At 40.2% G+C, this 23,736-nt stretch overlaps 1 protein-coding gene across 2 annotated transcripts in view; it reads left to right on the forward strand.

The window, feature by feature from the left end:
- Positions 1–16,439: 16,439 nt before the first annotated feature.
- The window catches only part of SLC36A4 (solute carrier family 36 member 4), a 52,401-nt gene continuing 45,104 nt past the window's right edge, over positions 16,440–23,736 (forward strand). Inside the window, exons 1-2 of one of the 2 annotated variants that reach the window (XM_053561301.1) lie at positions 16,524–16,631; positions 23,472–23,595. Coding sequence is in view for 1 of the 2 variants with exons in the window: in XM_053561300.1 (XP_053417275.1) it covers positions 16,583–16,631 (49 nt within the window). In the remaining variant the exon portion in view is untranslated. Of the gene's footprint in view, positions 16,632–23,471; positions 23,596–23,736 lie in introns of both variants that reach the window. The other variant, XM_053561300.1, reaches the window with a different exon arrangement.

Below are 23,736 nucleotides of genomic sequence, written 5' to 3' on the forward strand. Positions count from 1 at the left end.
ATTTTAATTCAGAAGGGTGATGTTAGAAGCTTAGGGTATGTGGTGGGAATGGTAGGATGAGAAGAAGCTGTAAAATCCATCAGGTCAAAGTCAGGATCCTGGCCCTGGCTCTTGTTATCTGTTTGGCTCCGGAATTCACTTCTCTGACCCTCAATTTGCTCATTTGTAAACTATTGACAATAATGTCTATTTTCTTAAGGCTATTATGAAGATTAAATGAGATAAAATAAAAGAAAGCACTTATACGATGTCTAGAACAGTAAATATGAAATAATTCTCAACCCAAAGGAGACACAGGTGTTGTTTTAGAGTATGCCAAATCCTGTAACTCTAGGTATTCTGATTTCCTTAAAGAACTACATTTGAAAGATCACAATGGAGATCAGGTCAAACTTGTTAGATGGTAAATAATTCCTTGGCATACGTAATGCAAGTCCAAAGAGCTAACGAGAGGATGAATTAGGAAACATTTGTGTTATACAAAATGAACTGTTTCTTGGTCAATTTCTCACTTCGTTGACTCAATACAATGGCTTATCTTTAAGTAATCACTATATATTTATTATAAAATGGAATTGTTCTATTGAGAAAATCAGGCCAAAATGCCAAGTTTTCATGAGGGTGAAATTAGACAATCAACAATCATGTGTTGTTATAACTAAAAACCAACATAGACAGGAACAATATCCTGTAACTGGAGAGTAATGTGATTGGCCCCTAGCCTGGCATTAAAGAAAACAGTTGGTGACATTTTCTTTTTACATGGTACCTCTTTCTAAATACCGCTTGTCTTAAAATCTCTGGGTAGAGGGCTGGAACTGCTCCTTTTTCCATTCAGGAATCTTTCTAACTTCCGTGCCATTTCTTTTTATTACCAAAAAGCAGATTGTGAGTTGGTGTTTCTCAATTCAGGTCCAGCAGGGACCTGCATCACTTAGGCGGATTTCCGTGGCCAAGTATGGAACTATTTCTTCCCAGGGTGGTTGGTATTCTCAACAAGGTTATTAAGCTGTAAGCAAGTCACCATGAAAAGTGTTCCAGGTAGCGGGAGTTCCAGGATTCCTCATGCATAATGTGTGTCTCGGGGGGCCTACTTACTGTGAGTCTTTCACACGCTTCCTTTGAACTGTGATGAAAGTAGGCTACACAAAAGCTGACAAGTACAGCCTGTCAAATTAAATCCCAGACCAGAACTTGATGTTAAATCCCTGAACAGAGTGGACTTACCAGGTTAAATTTACATGTGAGGATCATGAGTTCTCTGTGTCCAGAGAAAACCCAGACTTTTGCACTTGGCGTGGTAATAGTTTTATTTGAAGAGAACACAAGTGAAATAATTTCTTGTAGGTTAATGTTCAACTAATACATAATGCTTAGAATGGAAAGAAGCGGATCTTGAAAAGCAGTCTTTCCCTTTTGAGCCTTTGGAAGTATAGTTGGGATTCATTAAAATACCAGCTTTTTATCATTTATGTTGAATACCAAAAGGAATAATGTGGGAAAATAACAGCGTCCTTCCAGCGCTTGTCATTAATTACGTTTTTCTATTGACCTTCACAGAAAAATGTATTTTCAGAGGACAATGTTTAATGTGTTAGTCGTGATATTGATGTCAGAATTAAACCCCAACTGTGGAGCTCAGTTACCTGATTTCAGGCTGATCCTTCTAATCTTTCATTAGCTATATGAGAATGGATACCTCATTCTCATGTACAAGAAATGTACAATTCTGTACTGATTAAATCACACCACTGACCAATGACCAGAACTTTGAATGGCTCTCTCACAACCTGCCTGCTCAGCTCAGGACCTCAAGCTGCCATAAGGCAGAATGGTTTAGAGCAGCGGTTCTCAACCTGTGGGTTGCGAACTGTACTAAAGGGCCGCGGCATTAGGAAGGTTGAGAACCATTGGTTTAGAGAATGTGTCCTGGAGTGGTGTTCAGACTTGGCTTCCATCTGTGCAACTTTGGGCAAGTTGGTTAATCTGTTTAAGCCTCTGTTTTTTTTTTTTTTTTTTTTTCTTTTCCAGTTTTATAGAGTTGTAATTGACAGATAAAAATTGTATATATTTACAGTGCACAATGTAATGTTGTGCTATACATACACATTGTGCGTCAATCTACTGAACTTACGTCGCCTCGCATTATATACATGTATAGCCTTTGAGTGTGTGGAAAGAACATTTAAAATCTATTTTTAAGCAAATTTTAAGTATAAAATCCAGTGTTCTTAACCGTAGTTACCATGGTGTACATCAGATCTCTGTAACTTAATCATCTTGCGTAACTGAAACTTTTCTCCATCTCCTCCACCCACCTAGTTCCTGGCGACCTCTGTTCCACTTTCTGCACCTATGAATTCAACACTTTTAAGTTCCAATATTAGATCATGCTGTATTTGTTTTTCTGGTTCATATCCTGGACCCCAATAAAGGCTTTTGCCTAGAGGTCTTTGTCTCTCTCTGGCTCCCCATCTGCTTCTTGAACGTGGGTGTCCTGTACAGTGTCTCCCTTACTTCTGACCCTGCCCTCTCCCCTCCGGGATCTGTACGTAATGTACTGCGTTTGTCGTTTGTTACTGGCTTACTTAGCATAATGTCTATCTATGTTGTCACAAATAGCAGGATTTCCTTCTTATTTTATTCTTTTATTTATTTATTTATTTATTTGAGACATCTTACTCTGTCACCCCAATAGAGTGCTGTGCTGTCATAGCTCACGGCAGCCTCAAACTCCTGATGTGGAGCAATCCTCCTGCCTCAGCCTGTCTAGTAGCTGGGACTACAGGCAGCCAGCACAACATCTAGCTAGTTTTTCTATTTTTAGTAAGAGATGGGGGTTTCGTTCTTGCTCAGGGTGGTCTTCAAATCGTGAGCTCAAGCCATCCACTGGCCTCAGCCTCTCAGAGTGCTGGGATTACAGGAGTGAGCCACCATGCCCAGTCAGGATTTCCTTCTTTTTAAAGGCTGAATAATATTAGTGTGTGTATATATACATATATATTCTTTAGTCATTCATTTATCAAAGGAAACTTACATGTTTCCCTAACTTGACTATATGAATAATGCTGTAGTTAACATGGTAGTGAAGACCTCTCTTTGACATATCGATTTCACTTTCTTTGGATATATACCCAGCAATGGATTGCTGGATCATACAGTAATTCCATTTTTTATTTTATTTTTAATTTCTTAGTTTAATTCATCTTTTCTATTGTTTTACCACTCTCCATATCATTTATTTCTCTGGTCTTTGTTATTTCCTTCCTTCTACTGAATTGGTGCTTATTTTGTTATTTTTTTAGTTCCTTGAGGTGTAAAGTGAGGTTGCTGATTTGAGATCTTCCTTTCTTCCCAATGTAGGCATTTACCGTTAGGAAATTCCTTCTTAGAACTGCTTTTGCTGCATCCCATAAGTTTTGGCATGCTGTTTTCATTTTTGTTTGTCTCAAGGTATTTTTTTAACTTCTTTTTTGAGTTTTTCTTTGACCCATTGGTTGTCCAGGGGTCTGTTGTTTAATGTTTACACATGTATGAATTTCCAATTTTCCTCCTGTTATTGATTTCTTGTTCCTACTATTGTGGTCAGAAAAGATGCTTGATGTAATTTCAAATTCTCGAATTTGTTAAAATTTACTTTGTAGTCTAAAAAGGATCTATCCTGGAGAATGTCTCATTTGTGCTTATTCAGGACACTCACAGGTGGGAAGAGCAGGTGGGAAGCAAGATAGAGAGAAAGAATGTTTTTTTCTGCTATTGTTGGAAGAAAGGTTTTGCATTTGTATGTTAGATCCATTGGTGTGTGTCATAGTTCAAGTCCAGTGTTTCCTACTTGATTTTATGACTGGTCATTTATCCATTGTTATGTTAGATCCATTGGTGTATGTCATAGTTCAAGTCCAGTGTTTCCTACTTGATTTTATGACTGGTCATTTATCCATTGTTAAAAGCGGGGTATTGAAGTCCCATGCTATTATTGTACTGATGTCTATTTCTTCTTATGAATCTATTTTGTGCTGTATATATTTTGGTGCTCTGATATTACATGTATATACAATTTTTATATCTTTTTAACAAATTGACCTCTTTATCATTATATAATGACCTTGTTTCTTTTTACAGTTTTTGACTTAAAATTGATTTTGTCTTATATCCTTGCTATCATGGCTTTCTTTTGGTTTTCATCTGCATGGAATATATTTTACTATCCTTTTACTTTCTATCTACAGTATTTGTGTCATTAAAGGTGAAGTAAATCTCTTGTGGGCAGCATATAATTGGATCTTATTTTTTCTATCCATCCAGCCATTCTATGTCTTTAGATTGGAGAATTTAATACATTTATACTGAAGGTAATTATTGATAGGTAAGGACTTACTACTGACATTTTGTTATTTGTTTTTTAGCTGTTTTGTAGATCCTCTGTTCCTTTCTTCTTTTCTTATTGTCTTTATGATTTGATGATTTTCTATAGTGGTATGCTTTAATTCCCCTTTTTTATCTTTTGTGTATCTAATATAAATTTCTGTTTTATGATTTCTATTAAGGTTGCATAAAACATCTTATACATGTAGTTATAACAGTTTCTTTTAAGCTGAATATATCTATATATATATTCCACACTTCTACTCCCTGTCCACAGTTTGGTTTTGATGTGTCAAATTTAAATTCGTTTGTATTGTGTCTCTACTAACAAATTATTTTAGCTATAATTATTATAATAATTTTGTCTTTTAACCTTTATACCAGAGTTATAAGTGCTTTATACACCACCATTATAGTATCACAGTAGTTTGAATTTGACTATATGCTTACTTTTGTCAGTGAGTTTTATACTTTCATATTAATAATTAGTATCTATTTCATTTTTTCTTTCTAATTTGAAAATGAAATCTCTCATGAGAGTGGCTATGGACTCTAGATCTCCCCTGATAGAGTCCAGAAGATTTGGTAGATTTAAAAAAAAGATTTAAAAAAAAGTTTATCTTTCACAGGATACCTCTTTATCCCGGCAGATGGCCTACCCTAATGCTTAAATGTCCTACCTGTGACAAATTGTCCCTCCCAAGGTAAAGTTATTTATATTAGCTGAAGCCCTTGTGACTCTTGTCTGACCTGTGTCCAATTTATTTCTACCAAGATAGCCACCATCTAAAAGAGCTCTGATCAGTGAGGTTTGGGCATATAGATCAGGTAGGACACAGAGGCAGCAACTCAACAAAACACCTGAAGTAACAAAAAGAAGTACATTACTTACAAATCCCAGAGAAGAGAGGCAAATATTCTTTGCAGGGTCAGAGGTAAGGAAGAGACTGTTCAGGACATTCACACTCAGGCAGCAGGTGGGGAGAAAAAGACAGAGAAAGACCTCTGGGCAAAAGCCTTTATTGGGTCCTGGGCATTACCCAAGCGGGTTTCTAATGACGAGTTCTAATTGGCAGGTTTAGAGAAAGCAGACATGAGTTCTATGGAGTCACACTGTGACTGAGAGGCGGTCACTGTGGTGGGCAGTCCATGTAAGGTGTGGGGGTCAGTAGTGTGAGTTAAGTAGGTTATATCCATTTTTCCCATAGGAAGATGGTCACCAAAAGACAATTACTATGGTACATATCTGGATCAACCACATTGAGGAACTGGAAGAAGGCAGAGAACTGGAAACTGTGTCAAGGGTAACTAAGTCCTGCTTCTCATATGAGAAATTTTAACTTATATTTAAATATATGCTGAGAAAATATAAAATTATAAGAATTCAATGCAGTGTCATGTCATTTCAGCTTTTAAAAACCTCCTCCCTGTAGTGTTTTATGTAAGGCAAGTCTAGTGGTGATGAACTCTGCAGCTTGTCTTATAAAGTCCTCTCTTAGTGAAGGAAAGCCTTGACAAGTATATAGTATTCTTGGTTGCCAGTTTTTTTTTTTCTTTCAGCACTCTGAACATATCCTGTCCCTCTCTCCTGGCCTCTGAGGTTTTTGCTGAGAAATCTGCTGATAGACTTATGGAGGTTCCTTTTTGTGTGACAAGTTATTTTTTTCTTGCTACAGGCAAGTCTTTAGGGACAGGCAGTCTCTAAGTTATTAATGAGATAGGTTCTGTAGGTTTGTTCTTAAGTTGAATTTGTATGTAAGTTGGAACAGGTATGTTTACCTGTTACCTGTAATAGCATCCATTCATAAGTGTGAGTTGTATGGCTGTACCTTTGTTTGTAAGTGCAAGTAGGACATCAGTTGGATTTTTTTAACTGAGGGACTTAGTGTAATAGGCTCTGTTTATAAGTGCAAGTTGTACATAATTTGGATGTTTATAACTCAGGGACTGCTTGTACTTACAAAATTCTGTGTGACTATTGACAATTTGGTTATAATGTGTCTTGGTGAAGATCTCCTTACAGTCAACCTCTTCAGATTTCTCTGCAATTCATGGATATGGATGTTCATTTTCCTTCCCAGAATTAAGTTTTCTATCATCATTTTTTAAAATAAGCTTTCTGTTCCTCTCTTTCTCTGTTCCTTCAGGAACACCCACAATGTGTATATTAATTTACTTGATGGTGCCGCATAAGTCCTTTCTTTAGTCCTTTTCATTCATTTTTTTCTTTTTCTTCCTCTTCCTAGGTAATTTCAAATAACCTGTGTTTGAGCTTGATTCTTTTCTTGCTTGACTGAATCTTCTGTTGAAGCTATCTTTTGAATCTTTCAGTTCAATCATCGTGTTACTCAGCTCCAGAGTGTTTGTTTCATTCTTTTTAACGGTTTCTTTTTGTTGAACTTTTATTATAATTTTGTTCACATATTGTTTTCCTGATATTGTTCAGTTGTGTATCTTCTCATGTAGCTTACTGAGCCTCTTTAAGATGATCATTTTAAATTATTTTTCAGACATTTTATAGATCTTTATTTCCTTAGGGTTGGTTACTCCTGCTTTGTTCCTTTGGTGATTATTTATCATTCTTATGGCCTTGTGTTTGTGTCTATGCATTTGAAGAAGTAGGTATCTCTTTCTATCATTACAGATTAATTTTGTTAGGAAAAGTCCCTCAACACTCAGCCTGTCCAGAGATTGTGGGCAAACTGGGTGGTGGGATCCATGAGCGAGCTTGCTGCTGGAGTCCTCAGGTGGGCTGGCCTGGTATCTGGGTCAGTGGGTGGGTAGTCCTGAGGCTGAGTTCATGGGGAGGGGGACTTGAAGACTTGATCCACAGAGGCTGCCCTGACACTGGGGTGAGTCTTGAGCCAGTTTGTCACAGCTAAGTCACCCTGAGGCTGTGGGTGCTGGTATGTTGTCAGGGTTCACCGGGGAGGCCTGCTGCTGGTGTCTGTGGAGGTTAGGTGCTCATTTCACTCGACTTCCTCCACAAAGGGGGTATTTCCCTCCATGCTGTGCTGCTCAGGCTTAGAGAAGAAAAGATGCAGGTAATGTGAAGCTGTCTTCTTACCCTCTTCAATGTGCCATTTCTTATTTCTTTTCTCCACCCAGATGCTGTAACCTCCAATCTGGATTTATTAGCTCTTCTGAAGGTAGTTTTGTGGGTAGTTATTCAAATTGATGTTTCTGAGAAAGGGTCAGTTCTAGAAAGTCCTATTCCACCATCTTGCTGACATCATGCTAATAAACATAAACCATTTTTTTTTCCAACTAAAAAAAGGGGTAATATAACACCTATATCACAGCATTATTGTATAGGATAAATGAGGTAATGCTGAAAAACACTTAGTGTGGGGCCTACCTCAATAAATATTAGATTTATTACAATTACTACTTTTAACAAAATTAAATAAACCATTGTTATGTGAGGACTCCCACTTTTCTTACCTTTCAGACATGACTAACAGAAAAAAGGGACAGAACAGCAATCTAATTAGGGAATGGAATTGAACTAAATCTCGCTCTTACCATTCCCATTTTAAATCCCCTCCTTGCCCCACTGCTAAATGGCAGAAAAATATAGCCACTATAGATAATTTTCTAGGATGATTTTCATAGGGTCCAGCCCTACGGACAGTATACTCTCAGTAGTGCCCTCCTGGGACTGTCTAGGGCAGCAGTTCTCAACCTGTGGGTCACGACCACAGGAACTGTATTAAAGGGCTGCGGCATTAGGAAGGTTGAGAACCACTGGTCTAGGGGGAAAGGTATATGAGAGGAAAGGAGGAGATTTCAGAAATTTCTGCTTCCAATTTAACATCCCTGAAGAAAGGGGAAGAGGCTGGTGATGACAGATTGATGGGCATAGTGTATGGTATATTAAGAGGGGACCCTCGCTCCACACACTTATCTACTACTACATACAGAATGCTTAATTTTTTCATCAGAGGCCTAAGTGTTCGGCTAAAATCAAGACACCAGCTACTTCAGTAACTACTGACTGTATTCTTCCCTGACAATTACTGGTCTGTATAAATCCATATCCTTGACAAAGTTATTGATATGTCAATGGAGGCCCACAGGGTTCCAAATTTTCAGAACTTTCTGGGATGGGAATGTGAATTTTCATGCCTGAATAAATGTTTTCATAGACCATGTGATAGAATAATTGCCATTTAGACCTGGATTGGAATCTTCACTATTGGATTTTGAGCAAATGCTTCATTTCTCTTCATCTTAGTTTACTCATTTGTAAAATGGAGATAATACTTGAAGTTAGTTTTTAGAGAAATCAGTGAGATGATGTATACGCATTTATAAGGGTCTTTTCTAGGACACAGATGACACTCACACAAACCCTTAATTAAAGGGAGTTGAGTAAAGGATTCTATTTACAATGTGATGGGCAAATGCAGTGGTCTGAATGTTGTGTCCCTCCTTTCTCCCAAAATTCATATGTTGGAATCCTAACCCCTGATGTGTCGGTTTTAGGTGGTGGGCCCTTTCGGAGGCAATTAGGTCATGAAAATAGAGCCTGTATTGATGGGATTAGTGCTCTTAGAAGAGGGATCCCAGAGAGCACTCTCACCCTCTTTCCACCATGTGAGGATAGAATGAAAAGTTGGAAGTCTATCCCTAGAAGAGGGCCGATCAGAATCTCACCATGCTGGCACCCTGACCTCAGACTTCCAGCCTATAGCACTGCAAGAAATAAATTTCTCGTTTATAAGCCATCTAGTCTATAGTGCTTTGTTATAGCAGCCCAAAGTGACTAAGATAGCAGGTTTTTAGGAATACCAACACAGGATGGTATAGTATCCCACAGCAGGCAACAGGGAGCACTCCAGGCCTGGACAGGCAATTGGAAGGAGAGGTTCTGCCTGGCAGAAGCTGTGGCCTTCAGAGAGGGATGCAGCCAATCTCTAGCAACTCAGTAAGGAGGGCCCCAGGGAAACCAATTCCTAACTCATTTCACTTCTACCCTGTGATCTCCTTTCACTAACTCCAGTGGCCAATTACACCTGGAAGCCAGAGCTCATGGGGGTCCCCTGAAGTGCTCTATCAGGATAGTCTTCCAGGGCACAGAGAAAGACAAAAGAAAAGTGAATCTGGAGGGAAGAATGAATGATAACTGGAGGCTACCAGGTCCTTAGTGTGTCACCTGGCACAGGTAGGACAGTTGATCCTTGAACGACTCAGGAGTTAGGAGTGTCAACCACCACAGTAACTTGTGACTGCACCTAAATTTAACTACTGATAGCCTGTTGTTCACTGGAAGCCTTGCCAATAACATAAACAGTCAATATATACCACATATGTATTCGGCATGTCCATGTGTTATATACTGTGTGCACATAATAAAGTAAGCTACGGAAAAGAAAATGTTAAGAAAAACATGGGGAAGAGAAAATACATTTGTAGTTTGATGCTGTATTTACTGATACCATAAGTTTATGTTGTCTATGAGATCAATCATCTGTCTGAAATGGTGGGCAACTATAGCTGCAGACCTCGAGCTATGGTACATATTAAGCAATTCAGCTTTTTCTTACAATGTCAAGACTTTTCTTTGCTTCTTGAGAGCACGTTCAGCATCACCAGCAGCATGTTGTATGGCTCCCAGGGAGTTAATTGAGGTTTAGGGTATTGTACTGAACAGTAAAAACTACCTGAGAACCATGAAACCAGTGTTCACTGCGATATGCAATTTCATCTACAATTTAGTGGACAAACTGCTCATGTGGAGATAATTAGCATTACACAGCATTTTAAAGTACACATTCACAACATGTGAGCTCACTCCAATAGCAACAGGAGGTAGTTATGAAATTACTACATCAGTACACGTTTTGTTTACATACTTTGTTTTTGTGCAGGCTGAGTCAAAGTTATAGCACTCTAGGCCTTTAACCAGATAGTGTGCACTGTACCTGATAGGTGTGAATTTACCCTCCCCCAGTTTGACTGAGGTTTACTTCCAAACCATTTATTGACCAGGGATTCTCTCCCCCAGTGCATGTTTTTATCTGTTTTGTCAAAAATTGGATGGGGATATGAGGATGATTTCATCTTTTAGTGTTCTGTTTTGGTCCAGAGGCCTGTGTCTCTGTTTTTGTGCCAGTACCATGAATGTTGTAATAGCTTGAAGTCTGGTATACCCCCTCTCTCTGTTCCTACTATGGTAAGATTGTACCAGGTATTCTGGGACTTAGTTCTGATTCCATACGAAGTGCAGATCTGCAAAAAATGGTGTAAATCTTTCAAATTGGTGCAGATCTCCAAATTTTTTCTCAATTTATCTATTGAAAAAAATCTGCATATACATGGACCCATGCTGTTCAAACCTATGTTGTTCGAGGATCAATTATAGTTATAATTATTACAATAAAGAAAAGGATATACAGACTAGGTTTCGAATTATAGCTCCACCTTTTGGGGGTAGGCAGTGGATAATGCAAAAGCTTCTCAGAAATGTTCACAGCTTTATAAATGTAAACTCTCTAAACATTTCAGAAATGTGGTTCAGTCTGCTTGACATCAAGACAATTTTTCTAATAACATTGTCTTATATGCTTAATTGTACATGTTGAAATTGTTTAACAATATCACTCCAAAATTGAATGAAAAGACATAAAGTATTGTAGATCTTGAGGGTACATGTAAATTCTACTGTTGACTAGTTTTTCACCTTGGCCTTCCTTTTTCTTTTCTTTTTTTTTGGCCGGGGCTGGGTTTGAACCCACCACCTCTGGCATATGGGTGCTGACGCCCTACTCTGTTGAGCCACAGGCGCCGCCCAGCCTTCCTTTTTCTTCAGAGTGCCATAAGTAACCCTCATTAGATCAGTTAGTGAAACAGCTGATGTTTAAATTCAATACCTTCAAAAAATTCCACATCATGTGGAAAATTTACCTTTTCTCAATCCAAATGAAAAAAGACTTGTAGTTTATGATTGGTAACATAATTTTACATATAAACATCTTCTAAAGGGGATGTAGTAGTAATTGGATATGTTAGTGTTATTTTAAACTTATTTCATGTGGGCCAACAGTCCTTAAATGGAAGGTTCCCTCTCATTTTGAATGAAAAATTTCAAAGGCCTTTTCAGAAAATAATACTTTCTCAATAGTCTTGCCTGGTCACTAAAAATTTAGAATCTAAAGCTTCTATGTCTTCAATTATAGAGATGATTGGCAATTAAAAACCAAGAATTTGAAAACAACTACTTTAAAAATGATAAGCTTCAAATTATAGATGAATTTTTTTGACACGTCTTAATAAAAATTAGTAATTGGCAGAGGTCGCAATTTTTTCTTTCTGTAAATTTAGTGTTTACTTGTACCATGAATAAGAATCAAATACGATACACAACAAAAAATAAGTTATTGCCCTGAATCTATGATTCCCTTTTTCAAGAGGCAACCACTCTGAATTCTTTTGGTAGTTCCTTTTGGTATTTACTTCCTTATTTCTAAATAACACGCTTATAACACTATTAATTTTTAGTTTTAGATTCTATTTTCTCACAAGCATGAAATATTGAGCTGTTTCATATTTGTACAGAATATTTCTCCCCACTTGACACACGCTTCACAGAGAGTTGTAATACATTCTTTTATATTCATATTTTGTTTTACTATTAGGACTGCTTTTATTATCCACTGACAAGATAAAAATGCTGTACTATATGTAACATTTCTTTTATCGCTATTAGCGAATTGGAATTACTTGCCCTCCCCCCCCCCCATCACCTTGGTTTTCTTCACATCTGTGGCTTAAGTTTTCTCATACACCCTAAAGACTTTAACAACTGTCTTTGTCTAATCTTACACACTTTTCAGATTATCCATCAGTTTTGCCCTCTCTTTTGCTTCTGGAGAGATCCCTTTCTCATCCTTTTGTCCTCCTGCCCCAATTTGGACTGGTCAATCTCTAGGCCTGCTGCACAACGGACGTCCCTCCTCTTAGACTTTCCTCTTTGTTATGTTGAATTCCTAGTTTCCTGAATCCTGCATCTCTCTACTTCTAAGATTACTCCTTAATTTTGATGAAGCATTCCTCCAGGGCTTTCTAAGAAAGGGTACATGGGAAGTACACGCTAAACTTTCGTATGTATTAAAATGTGCTCATTTTTCTCTTTCATTTGATTGACATTTGGTTGGGTATGGAATTCAAAGTCGGGCTTGTTTTCCTTCAGAAGTTGGAATACAATGTTCCATTGTTCTCCAGCTTCTGATTTTACCACGGAGTAGTCAGATGTAAGTCAAATTGAATGTAACCTGCTCCCACATCTTTTATTTTCTTCATCTGAGGAAGCTTTCAGGATCTTGTTATTTTAAGTCTTCTAAAATTTTTACAAGGATGTATCTTGGCTTAGGTATATTTTCATTTGTTATATTTGGCATTCAGGGGCTTCTGTAAATCTGGAACCAAATTATTACTTTGATTTTTTTTCCTCCTCTCTCTTTTATCTCTTAACTTTCCGAATAAGGATATTAGAACTTCTGGATAGATGCTTTAATTTTCTTATTTTTACATTTTCTTTTTGCTTAAAATATTTTTTTCTACTTCTTGTTTCCTAATTATTCCCTTTTCATAGTAGTCTATTCCTTAAAAAATCTATTTGCGTATGTTATAGAGGCTTTTTTTAAAGGTTAAACTTCTGCTATCTGTTTCATTTTTCTTTCCTCCAGGCACTTAATTTTCGGGTTTTTTCAATCTATTAATCCAGACACATAAATAGTTAAATAAAATAAAATTATTAGAAATAAAAGGCTGTCAGTAACACCCCAACAAAGACCCTCTTATAAGAACAGTGCTGGTTAGAATATTTCCTAGCTTTATTAACAGAATATAGAAGTCATTACGATAGATATTAATTAAAGGTGGTGAGAAGCTTATTTCTATTTTCATCGAAACCATAAGTGGGTAAAATGGCCTCAGCATACAAAATGAGTAATATTTTACAGAAAGGGAAATCAAAGTAGAGTGAACACCGAGGATTTGGTCTGCTCAGCCTCTCCTGTTGAGAACTGTTCCCTTCTCCACCCTGTTATCCACATGGTTCCATCAGGGACCATCCCAGTGTACGACTTTGTCCACCGTTCACTTGACTAGTGCAGGGTTGGGAATCTGATCCAAGGTGATTCAGTCACAGTTCTGCCCTGGGAAATTTTACAATTGGGATTTAGAAAAAGAGGCCAGGATGTTTCTGGACACCTAATGTGTAAGATACAGAAATTGAGAGCTTTTAGTTAAAATATTTGCTGCCAGGTGAACTAAAGAAACAGAATTCTGCAACAAAAACTCACACAGTTGTACAAGCAGATGCAGAGAAAAGCAATCATCAGAGACAGAGACGGTCTCTGGGCAGCATAAGGATCCATTAGGATCCACTGTACTAAGTCCAGTCTCATCTCTGTCCAAGGAAATCTCAATATACTCATTAAATTCCTTTTTTTGGCTCAAGCTATTTTTGAGTCGGCCTTTGTACTACAATAACAAAAATCAGTACTTAAAATGCCTGGTTTATTTACTGCTTTATATGAACTAGGCAATATGCTAACGCTTTATGTATTTTATCTCACTAAATCTTCCCAACAATCTATAAGGTTGGTAATGTTGTTTTGCATATGAGGAAACTTTAGAGAGCCAACTAATGTATAATAGACAACTCTACCTAAGTGCTCTCCAGGTGTCTAAACCAGAACCAGTTCTCCATCTATATAATGGGAAAGGCTCTTCTCATTGCTGGAGATGCTCTTTTCCCTAAACACATCTGGTCAACTCCACTCCTTCTCACCATGATATGTCAGCTTAAATGTCCTCAGAGATCAGACTGTCCTGCCTCCCCAGTCTAAAGTAGGTTCCCTGGTAGTATCCTATGATTTTCCTCACCAGCGGCTATAGTTACATATTTAGTGCCTTTCACTCTTTTCTCTCATAGGCTCCTGCCTTAGACTATGAACTTCATGATAGTGAGGACCTTATCAATGTCTGCCATTAAAGTTCCTGCACCTAGCAAAGGGCACTGGGATAGGTCCCGTGAAGACAAACGCGGATAAGACACAGCCTCTCTCTCTAGTAGGGGCTCACAGTAAAGCATAAGGCCCAGACACAGGAATAAGGCTAATATGGGGAAAAGTCTGGTAGTAGAGAGATGAACAAAGTGCTGCAGTTGCAAAGAAGGCAGGATTTAAGATAGGATCCTGGAAGTTGAAATTAGGAAAAGACAGAAAAATGGTCAGGATTCAAAGTGTCAAGTTGTTTATAACATCTCTATTCTGATACAGCTTGTTGCCCTTTCTAATTTCTAAGACGTAGAGCAGAAGTTATAGTAAATATGTTCTCAAGTAGTGATGCATGAAAAACATAATTCTCTAGAATTTATGGTCACCCCACTTGGCTCATTTCTCTATCACTCTGTTAAGACACTGAGCCTGGCTGCCTGACTCAGCCAAGCCTCTCCAAAACAGTCCAGGCCTATACTACAAGTCAGACATTTTTTCCCCCTTCTGCATGTCATATCTGCTTTCCCTGAAGCTGAGACGAAGGGGACAACTTCTGATCCCTTTTAACACTCAATGGATAACAGTCCTCTTTCACACTCCCCCCGATGTTCTCATTCCCTTGAGTGGGTACGGGCAACTAACCTGAGTCTACGCTTCTGTCTCCTGCTTGTTTCCTCACCTGCTGATCTTCAACTTGGTGACCCACAGCAACACAGGTTGGGGATCATTGCTCTAGTTACCTTCCAGGATAAATCTCTTCTTCCTTCTCCTTCTTTAAAATCTTCCCTACATCTTTGCCATCTGTCAGGTATACTTCAAATAAAACCTCCCTTTGGGATTTTCACGTGTATGTGCATGAATGATTAAGGTTGATTTAAAGGAAAAAAAGGGTTTGGGGTAAAGCATCACTATCAATAAATACCAGTGAAAACCTACAAAGGATGAAATAGGAGGAAAGACGTAGATATTATGTAACTGTGTACCTTTTTAATCTCAGAATTTAAATATTTAACACTACCATGATGTAGTTACAATAGTGTCTCTGTAAATCAGAACACCTGCCCGCCCCCTCTTGAAAAAACCCAACTCTCCTAAAATGACCCCAGTGAAGTGAAAGAGACAAAAATAAAAAATGTTGTCTGGTGTCCTGACTTTAAAGAACTATGAAATTAAAAAAAAAAAAAAAGGAAACAATTTCAAAATGTATGTATTTTCCTTTCAACCCCAAAGCTTGTTTCATCAAATATTCATCAGTACTCACCTGAGAGGCCAGCTTTGCATACTCACTTAGAGCTCCAGCTTTGGCGGCAGATAGTCCATCTGTGCCATTTTCTAGCTTAACTGTCCTGGGGCAAGTTACCTCTGTGAGGCTTAGTTTCTTCTTCTTCTTCTTCTTTTTTTTTTTTTCAGGGTTCTAATCGAGGTGTTTCACCCAGGCCTCTGGCTTTGAGACTGTGCCTGCAGTTTCTTAATCTTTAAAATGGATACAAACGTTAGAAGTATCTCCTAGGCTGTCATCAGAATTAAAGATACCGTATGTACGGGGCTTAACAACATTTGACGCTACCTCAGTATAGTTACTGTTAATTTCCTTCCAGCATCGCAGTTAATGTCAAACAGCTTGAAGGACAGTGACATATCAAAGTGAAACTGTATGTGACAAAATTAAACTCTCCTCGAGTGTATCCTGTATTTTTCAAAGGGGAACAGGGAGACGGATAACCAAAGAGTCAGAACGCCCAACACGGAAAGGGGTAAATCCCATCCCACTGCTAACACGGAAAGGAAACGCCCAACGCCCAACATAACACCGCTTCGCATCCTGCAAGGAGACTTACTAAACGCTAAAGCCTCGTAAGTAGACGGACGCCGCCAATTTAAGGTCTCGGTCAATTTTAAAGACCGCCAGGGAGCTACGTGCCAGCTCGAAGCCCCCCACCCCAGTTTCCTCCCCATCGCCCCTCCTCCAGGGCCACCCGGCCTTGTGCAGCTCCAGCCGCGCGTCGCCGCAGCAGAAGGTCCTCCGGCCCCCGGCAGCGCCCGCCGAGCCGGCGCCCACTGCGCATGCTCCGTGTCGCGGCAGGGCCGGGAGGCGAGCGCTGGGCTCGGGTGCCCGGGGCCCGCGGAGGCCTCGGCCTGGGCGCGTCGCCAGCCACGCCGAGGAGGGAGCGCGAGCACCGGCGCGGCGGCGTCCTGGAGACCCCTGAGAGATGGAAGCGGCGGCGCCGGCGGCCGAGGCGGCGGGGCGCGAGGAGCTAGGTGGGTGCGGCGCGCGGCGGGGCGCGGGGCCGGCGTGGGTGCGGAGCTCCGCGGGCGGACGGGGGGCGCCCGGCTCCACTGCCGCGGGCGGACCGGGGGCGCCAGACCCCGGGCCCGGCTCCACTGCCGCGGGCGGACGGGGGGCGCCCAGACCCCGGGCCCGGCTCCACTGCCGCGGGCGGACGGGGGGCGCCCAGACCCCGGGCCCGGCTCCACTGCCGCGGGCGGACGGGGGGCGCCCAGACCCCGGGCCCGACTCCACTGTCGCGGGCGGACGGGGGGCGCCAGACCCCGGGCCCGGCTCCACTGTCGCGGGCGGACGGGGGGCGCCCAGACCCCGGGCCCGGCTCCACTGTCGCGGGCGGACGGGGGGCGCCAGACCCCGGGCCCGGCTCCACTGTCGCGGGCGGACGGGGGGGCGCCAGACCCCGGGCCCGCCCCGCCCCGCCCCGCCCCGCCGGCGCCGCCCCCGGGTTCCAGCTGCTGCTTGCTGGACAGGGAGAGACGGGGCCGGTCCGGGCGCCATTCGTGTGTGTTTGTGCGAAGGCTCTCGGGGCGGTGGGTCCGTACGGCTCTGGATTCGCCCGGGCATGAGGGAGGAGCCGCGCCTCGGGTGCTAGCTGACCAGGGGGCAGCACCCTCAGAGGGACTGGTCGTCTGACCCGACAGCCGGGGGCCTGCAGAGGGCGTCCGAGTAGACGTCTGCGGTGTGTGTGTTGGGGAGGGAGCTGAGCGTACACGTCTAGGCCAAGCCAGGGCCTGCGCTGCGGAGACTCTTCGCGGTTTTTTTTACAGTGATGCTTTAAAGAAGTTGTCCTTCTGCTTTTCAAAGGCAGCAGCCAGGTGTGGAGTCTCCAGACGAATCCTTATTTGACTCCCCCGCTGCTACGCCTGCAGTGATGACCAGCGGGTGCTGACCGGAATGCACAGGAGATAGCTGTGGCTAGTTCACTTGGAAAAGTTTGTTTTCCTGCCTTCCTCTGGTCTGGGCTGGTCTTAGCAACAGGGAATGTTTGTTTATAGTTTCTCGCTGTCCAAAAGAAAACAGAAGTCAGGATCAGGGTCGGTAAAGTGGTTGTGCTCCCTGGTGTACGCTCTGTACTTGGAAGATTTTCAATTCAATGCCGAACTATTACATATAATCTTCAAGAAAGAGACTGAGATTAAAAGAAAAAAAACTTTGTTGTAAGTAATTAGTGTCCCTGTAGTAACGTGCAGGGTACTTTGCAATTGACTTGTTCCAAGTCACAGTAACGGTAGGAACAATAAGCCTAATATTTTATCTTGTGTTGAGTGTGCGCAAACCCTGCGCTCAAAGCTTTGCATATACCGCGTCCCCTTTAATACTCACAACATCTCAGTGAGGTGGGTGCTGTTACTATTTCCATTTTATAGCTAGAGCAGTTTTAAGCTTATTAATGGGAGAATCCAGATGTGAAACCCAGGTTTGACTCTTAAATTCATTAATAACTTGTCTTAGTGAAGATGTGGGGGAATGGGTATTCCACGCATCGCTGGTAGGAGCAGGATAATGTATTGATTCTTAAAAATGTACAGAGCCTTCACCCAGCAATTCTACAACACTTCATAAGGAAATATTTATATCGAGAGATTTTCATTACAGTATTTATGATAGAAAATATACAATTAAAGGAAACTAGTTAAGTAAATTGTGGTATAGCCATAGGGTATGGTAGGGTATACTCCATTGCGTGGCAATATGTGACTACCTGTTAAAAGTGATATAAAAGGATGTTCACCATATACATTTGTGTTCACTGAAAAAAGATTTCGAATTATTTCTTTTCATTCATTAATTCAGTCAATACCCACTGAGCTTCTGGGTACTTGAGATATAGTATAAACAAAACAGATCAAGATTCATGCTCGCCTGGAACTTGTATTTAGCAAGGTAGGGCAGAGGATAAACAGTAAAGAAAGCAATCACTTCATTATATAGTGTGTTAGGTAAAAAGTAGAAAACAAGAGCAGGGTAAGGGAAGTCAGAAATGAGAATGAGGACTGGGTTGTTTATAGTGCTTTATAAAGTGGTCAGGACGGCCCTTATTGAAAAAGTGCAGTTTGAGCCAAGGCTTGGAAGAGATGAGGGAATTAGTCAAGTGGATAGCTAAGGAAAGCTCATTACAGGAAGAAAGAACAGCTAAAGTAAAGATGTAAACAGCAAGGAGGCTACGGTGGCTCCAGCAGAGTAAGCAAGGCAGTCACGAGGCCAGATTGAATGAGGGTCTTGTAGGTCACGTAGAGACTTATACTGTTGCTCTGAGAGAGTGGGAAACTAGTGCAGGGTTTGAGTAGAGGCGTTAAATGATCTGACTTAAGTTTTAAAAGGATTACGCTGGCTGCTGTGTGAACAGTAGACTGTTACCAGTCTGGTAACAGCCGTGGTAGTAGGTAGAAGGGGTTAGTCTCTAGGTCTGTTTTGAAAATAGAGCAAGCATGATTTGCTGACACACTGGATGAGGTGTGAGGGTGAAACACAGGGGCCGAGGATGACTCCAGGGGCCTGAGAGCCCAGAAGAAGGAAATTAGTATCAACTGGGATGTTGTGGTGCTTTTATAATATGCTCACAAATTCTTTCATGTTTTTGTCTTCAAGAGAAGAAACTTAATTTCCTTCGAGTGTGGGCTGGATTTAGTAATTTACTTCGAATGAATAGATTATGGTAGAAGTGCTGTCTGACTTCCGCACTAGGTCATAAAAGGCTGTGTGTCTTTTTTCTTTGCTTTCTCTGTTTGGATCACTCACTTGGAGGGAAGCAGCTGCTATGTTGCGAGCAGATTCAAGCAGGCCTAAGGAAAGGCCTGTGTTGCATGAAACTGAGGTCTCCTAACAGCTGTGAAGTGTCAAATAGCCACATACAACTAGTGCAGAAAAGAGTCAGAGTCACAGAAAGAGCACATTGGTGGTGAAGATTAGTTCAGTTCGGGACATGTTATGTTTTGGATGTCTTTTAGATACCACAGTGCAGATGTCCAGTAGGTAATTAGATTTATGTCTAGAATTAGTGAAGGGTCTGGTCTACCGATACAAACTTGAAAGTCATCAGCATATTATAGATCACATTTAAAGCCACGAGACTGAATAAGAGCATAGGGGACTGTGAGAGAGAGACAGACAGAACTCTAAAATGTTCAGGCAATTTTCAGGGAAATTTCTGAGTGATCAGGTAAATGATCTTTAATTTCAAAAATGTTTTTCTGATTTTCCACAATGATCAATATTATTTAATTTTAAAAAGAATAAAAAAATAAGTAGTTAAGATGTTAAAATACAGATTCTTCTCAGGTAGATAAGTAGCTTGAAGCCCACTCTTTTTTTTTTTTTTTTTTGCAGTTTTTGGCTGGGGCTGGGTTTGAACCCACTACCTCCAGCATATGGAGCCAGCATCCCACCCCTTTGAGCCACAGGCACTACCTGAAGCCCACTCTTTATTTTACAGGCCATGGAGCCTCTTGAAGTTTTCTTACTGGGCATGTTCTCTCTACTTTATAAATGAACAAGATAGTTACTATCACCATTTTATATCTAGGTGATAGTTTAGAGAGTCAGGTGGCAACATTTTATGTTATTACTTTCTTTCAGTTTGTCCACTGCCAAAATATAAGTGATTTATTTCACTGTTATTAAAGAAATATACATTTATTATGTTCTTCTCATTTTTTCCATTTTATAGGGAAAAAAAAGACACCGTGATCTCATCCACCGATGTCCTTGTCGACTTATTCACATTTTTGTATATTTACTATCCTATATTTCTATTTAATATTTAAAAACATTGCAATCAAACTGAATAGTTAGCTTTTTTCACTCAGTATATATTTTTCCCTGTTTCAGTCAGATTTCATAAACATAATCGAATGTCAGTGCAGTATTTTATAAAGTGGTTGTGCTGTAGTTAATTTAGTAATTTCCTGATTACTGCACAATTGTTTCCGGAGTTTCAACATTTATAATGTTTCGGTTAACATCCTTGTGTCCAAATCCTTTTCTCCTTATACTAGCTTGCCAGAGTTAGAATTGCTAGGTGAAAGGAATAAACATTTTCAAGACTTTAATATATAAGGTATTGCTAAATTAATGTGATTTAAAAAAATCCTGTGTACCACTTGAAATGTAGGTTAATTTTAGGTTAGGAAATTAAAATTGAACAAGTGTCTATGCAAAATAAGAGAGCATCCAAGTATTGCCTAATTTAAGAATATTTCATTTTGAAATATTTCATTTCATATTTCATTTCAAAATGGTACATGCCATTAGTGTATCTGTATGATGTGTGCTGTATTAAATGTTGTGTAATGTTGAATCAAGCTAGTGTTTCTTATTTATAATTTCTCCATTTGTAAATAGAATAGAAATCATTATGTTTAAGCTGCTTGATATCTATTACTTAACAGTGATTGATTTTATAAGGCATTATTAATTCTTACTTACAGTAATCACAGCATTTTTCAGACCTGCCTAATGTAGTCGTTGGGCAAAAATTACAGCAAAATGCTGGAATTAATGGATATTATTACGTGTGATGTGAATTGGATCATGTTATTTACTTTTTAATTACTTTGGGGCGAGTGTTCAGATTTTATGTGTTACTGACTTTTAAAGCTTTTATTTTTGGGGGTTTTTAAGTATTTTTCTCCTCCATTAGTCTTTATTTCCTTCTGGCTAGTATAACATGCTTTGTCCATCTTTTTATACTCAGTTTTTTTTTTTTGTTTGTTTTGTTTTTGGCCGGGGCTGGGTTTGAACCCGCCACCTCCGGCATATGGGACCGGCGCCCTACTCCTTGAGCCACAGGCGCCGCCCTCATACTCAGTTTTATAGTACAGTTTGTATCTCATAAATGCTCAGAATTATTATTATTAAATTATAATTTCTTGTCAAAGATTAGAATTTTAAAATCCTATAATTTGTTTCTAATATCCTTATGTAGGAAGGGGAAGAAAACTAGAATTCATCGATTACTTATGGTGTGCCAGGATCTGAGCTCCATGCTTCATATACAGTATTTTATTCTTTATATTATATATAATAATAATATATACAATCACTTAATATACGTTATCATTTGTGATGATGACATCGCAAAAGTTATTAGTCTCACTGTACACATGAAAAAAATAGGCTCAAAGGAATCTGGTTAAAATGTCAACTAGACGATGTCACTCCTCTGCTCAGAACAGTCCCGTGGTGCTGGGCTGTCCAGCATGAAAGCCATTTGTTAAATACGGTCATCAAACACTTGAAATGCGATTTGTCTGAACTGAAATACGCCATGAAGTAAAATATATGCTGGATTTCAAACACTTAGTATAAAAATTGGAATATGAAATGCTTCAATTCTTTTATGTTGATTATAAATTGAAATGATATTTTAAATCTATCAGGTTAAATAAAATATTAAAATTAATTCACCTGTTTCTTCCCCCCTTTTTTTTGAAGGAAGGTTACTAGACAATTTTACATTGTATTTTTGGCTTACATTATATTTCCGGTGGACCAGACTGCTCTGATGCCTTCTCATGACACTTAGAATCATCTGCCAGGCGGAGTGTACTCTGCTGTCACCTGCTTTCCTTTGCTGCACGCCTCTCTGTCACCTAACACTGTCTAGCTCATCTCTGTTTTACTTATTATCTTACTATTTTTTACCCCAGTAGAATTTGAGCTCCATGAGGGCAGTAAGTTTTTTTCCCTAGAATTTGAGCTCCCTGAGGGCAGGGAGTTTTTTTAGTAATTGTTCTCAGCATGTGATAGTGTTTACCACCTGTGGAGACCCCATTAATATTTGTGAAATCAAGTGCAGAATAGTTGCAATCTTTTTATTGCATACATTCACTCATGAGGCACAGACCTTTTGGGCTGGGTGGCTGTTGTCAGTAGATGTTGGTGAGAAGATGATGGCAGTCTCTTAATATAATTCCCTTTCTTTTTTTTTCTGGCCAGGGCTGGGTTTGAACCCGCAACCTCCGGCATGTGGGGCTGGCACCCTACCCTTTGACCACAGGCACCGCCCAATATAATTCCCTTTCTAACCTGATTTTCCGACACTCACAAACTCCTCAGCTCTTACTTATTTTGGGCAGTTCATTTTCCTATATGCACAACCACATGAATACGACGCACGATCACCTGTTCACATCAAAACACGTGGGCTGCCAAGAAACAGAAAGAGTACGCCCTGTGCTGTCTGTTGGCGAGAGTCCATACGACCTGAGGAAGCACGTCAGACAGGCTCGGACGGCAGAACACACACAACAAAAAAATGTGGGACATCTTCGGACATCAGAGCAGAATAGGAGAGTCATTCTGTCAGATGAGGTCTGACTAGGGATGGGAAAGGGTTGATAGGTTCTTAAGAAGGGCCAAACCCAGGAAGATGTGTGAGGAAGCTTGTACCTTTGTGCATCAGCTCCTGTAGTGTGCTCTGCCTGCAATGCTGAAGTGCATAAAAGCCATCTTAGTTTTTGCCAGCCTTTTTACTAGCGAATCAAAGGTGAGCCTTGGAAATCTTCTGAGCCAGGAAAAACAACTCCCATTACCACTGTCACATCTTGTTGGGACTTGCGTAGGAGGTTCCCCGAGAGACTATGGAACACTGGTTCTTTACCCCCCACCCGACCTCACTGCTTTTCATCTGATGTGACAGTGTGAAACAGTCAAGGGAAGGAGACAGTGGTGGTCTGGGTGCTGTCTTTCTTGAACCAGAATCAGAAACTTTTCCTAGGAAGGAGATTACGTTTCTGGACAATCCTGATGTGAAAGCTTGTCAGGCTTTGCAGTTTAATCTTTAGCCGTAAACATGAACCTTCTGTTTTCAGGCACATTGAACCAACTTGAGGTTTCCCAAGCAAACATTGAATTCAAGCCTGGAATGCCCCATTCAGTCATGGGACCAGTGCTGACGCTAGTACCTCTGCTAAAAAATTAAAGAGTGAAATCTGTGTAAGAAAACGATATTACCGCATTTTTTCTATACCGTGTACCTGAGTTGGGAACAAAAATATAATTTAGCATTTTATGTTTAGTATTACCTGGAGCTTCTAGTAAATGACTAGTTGACTCTATTAATAGACCTAATGTTCA

The sequence above is a fragment of the Nycticebus coucang genome, chromosome 14 (genome assembly GCF_027406575.1).
Source record: "Nycticebus coucang isolate mNycCou1 chromosome 14, mNycCou1.pri, whole genome shotgun sequence".
In the NCBI taxonomy this organism is placed as follows: Eukaryota; Metazoa; Chordata; class Mammalia; order Primates; family Lorisidae; genus Nycticebus; species Nycticebus coucang.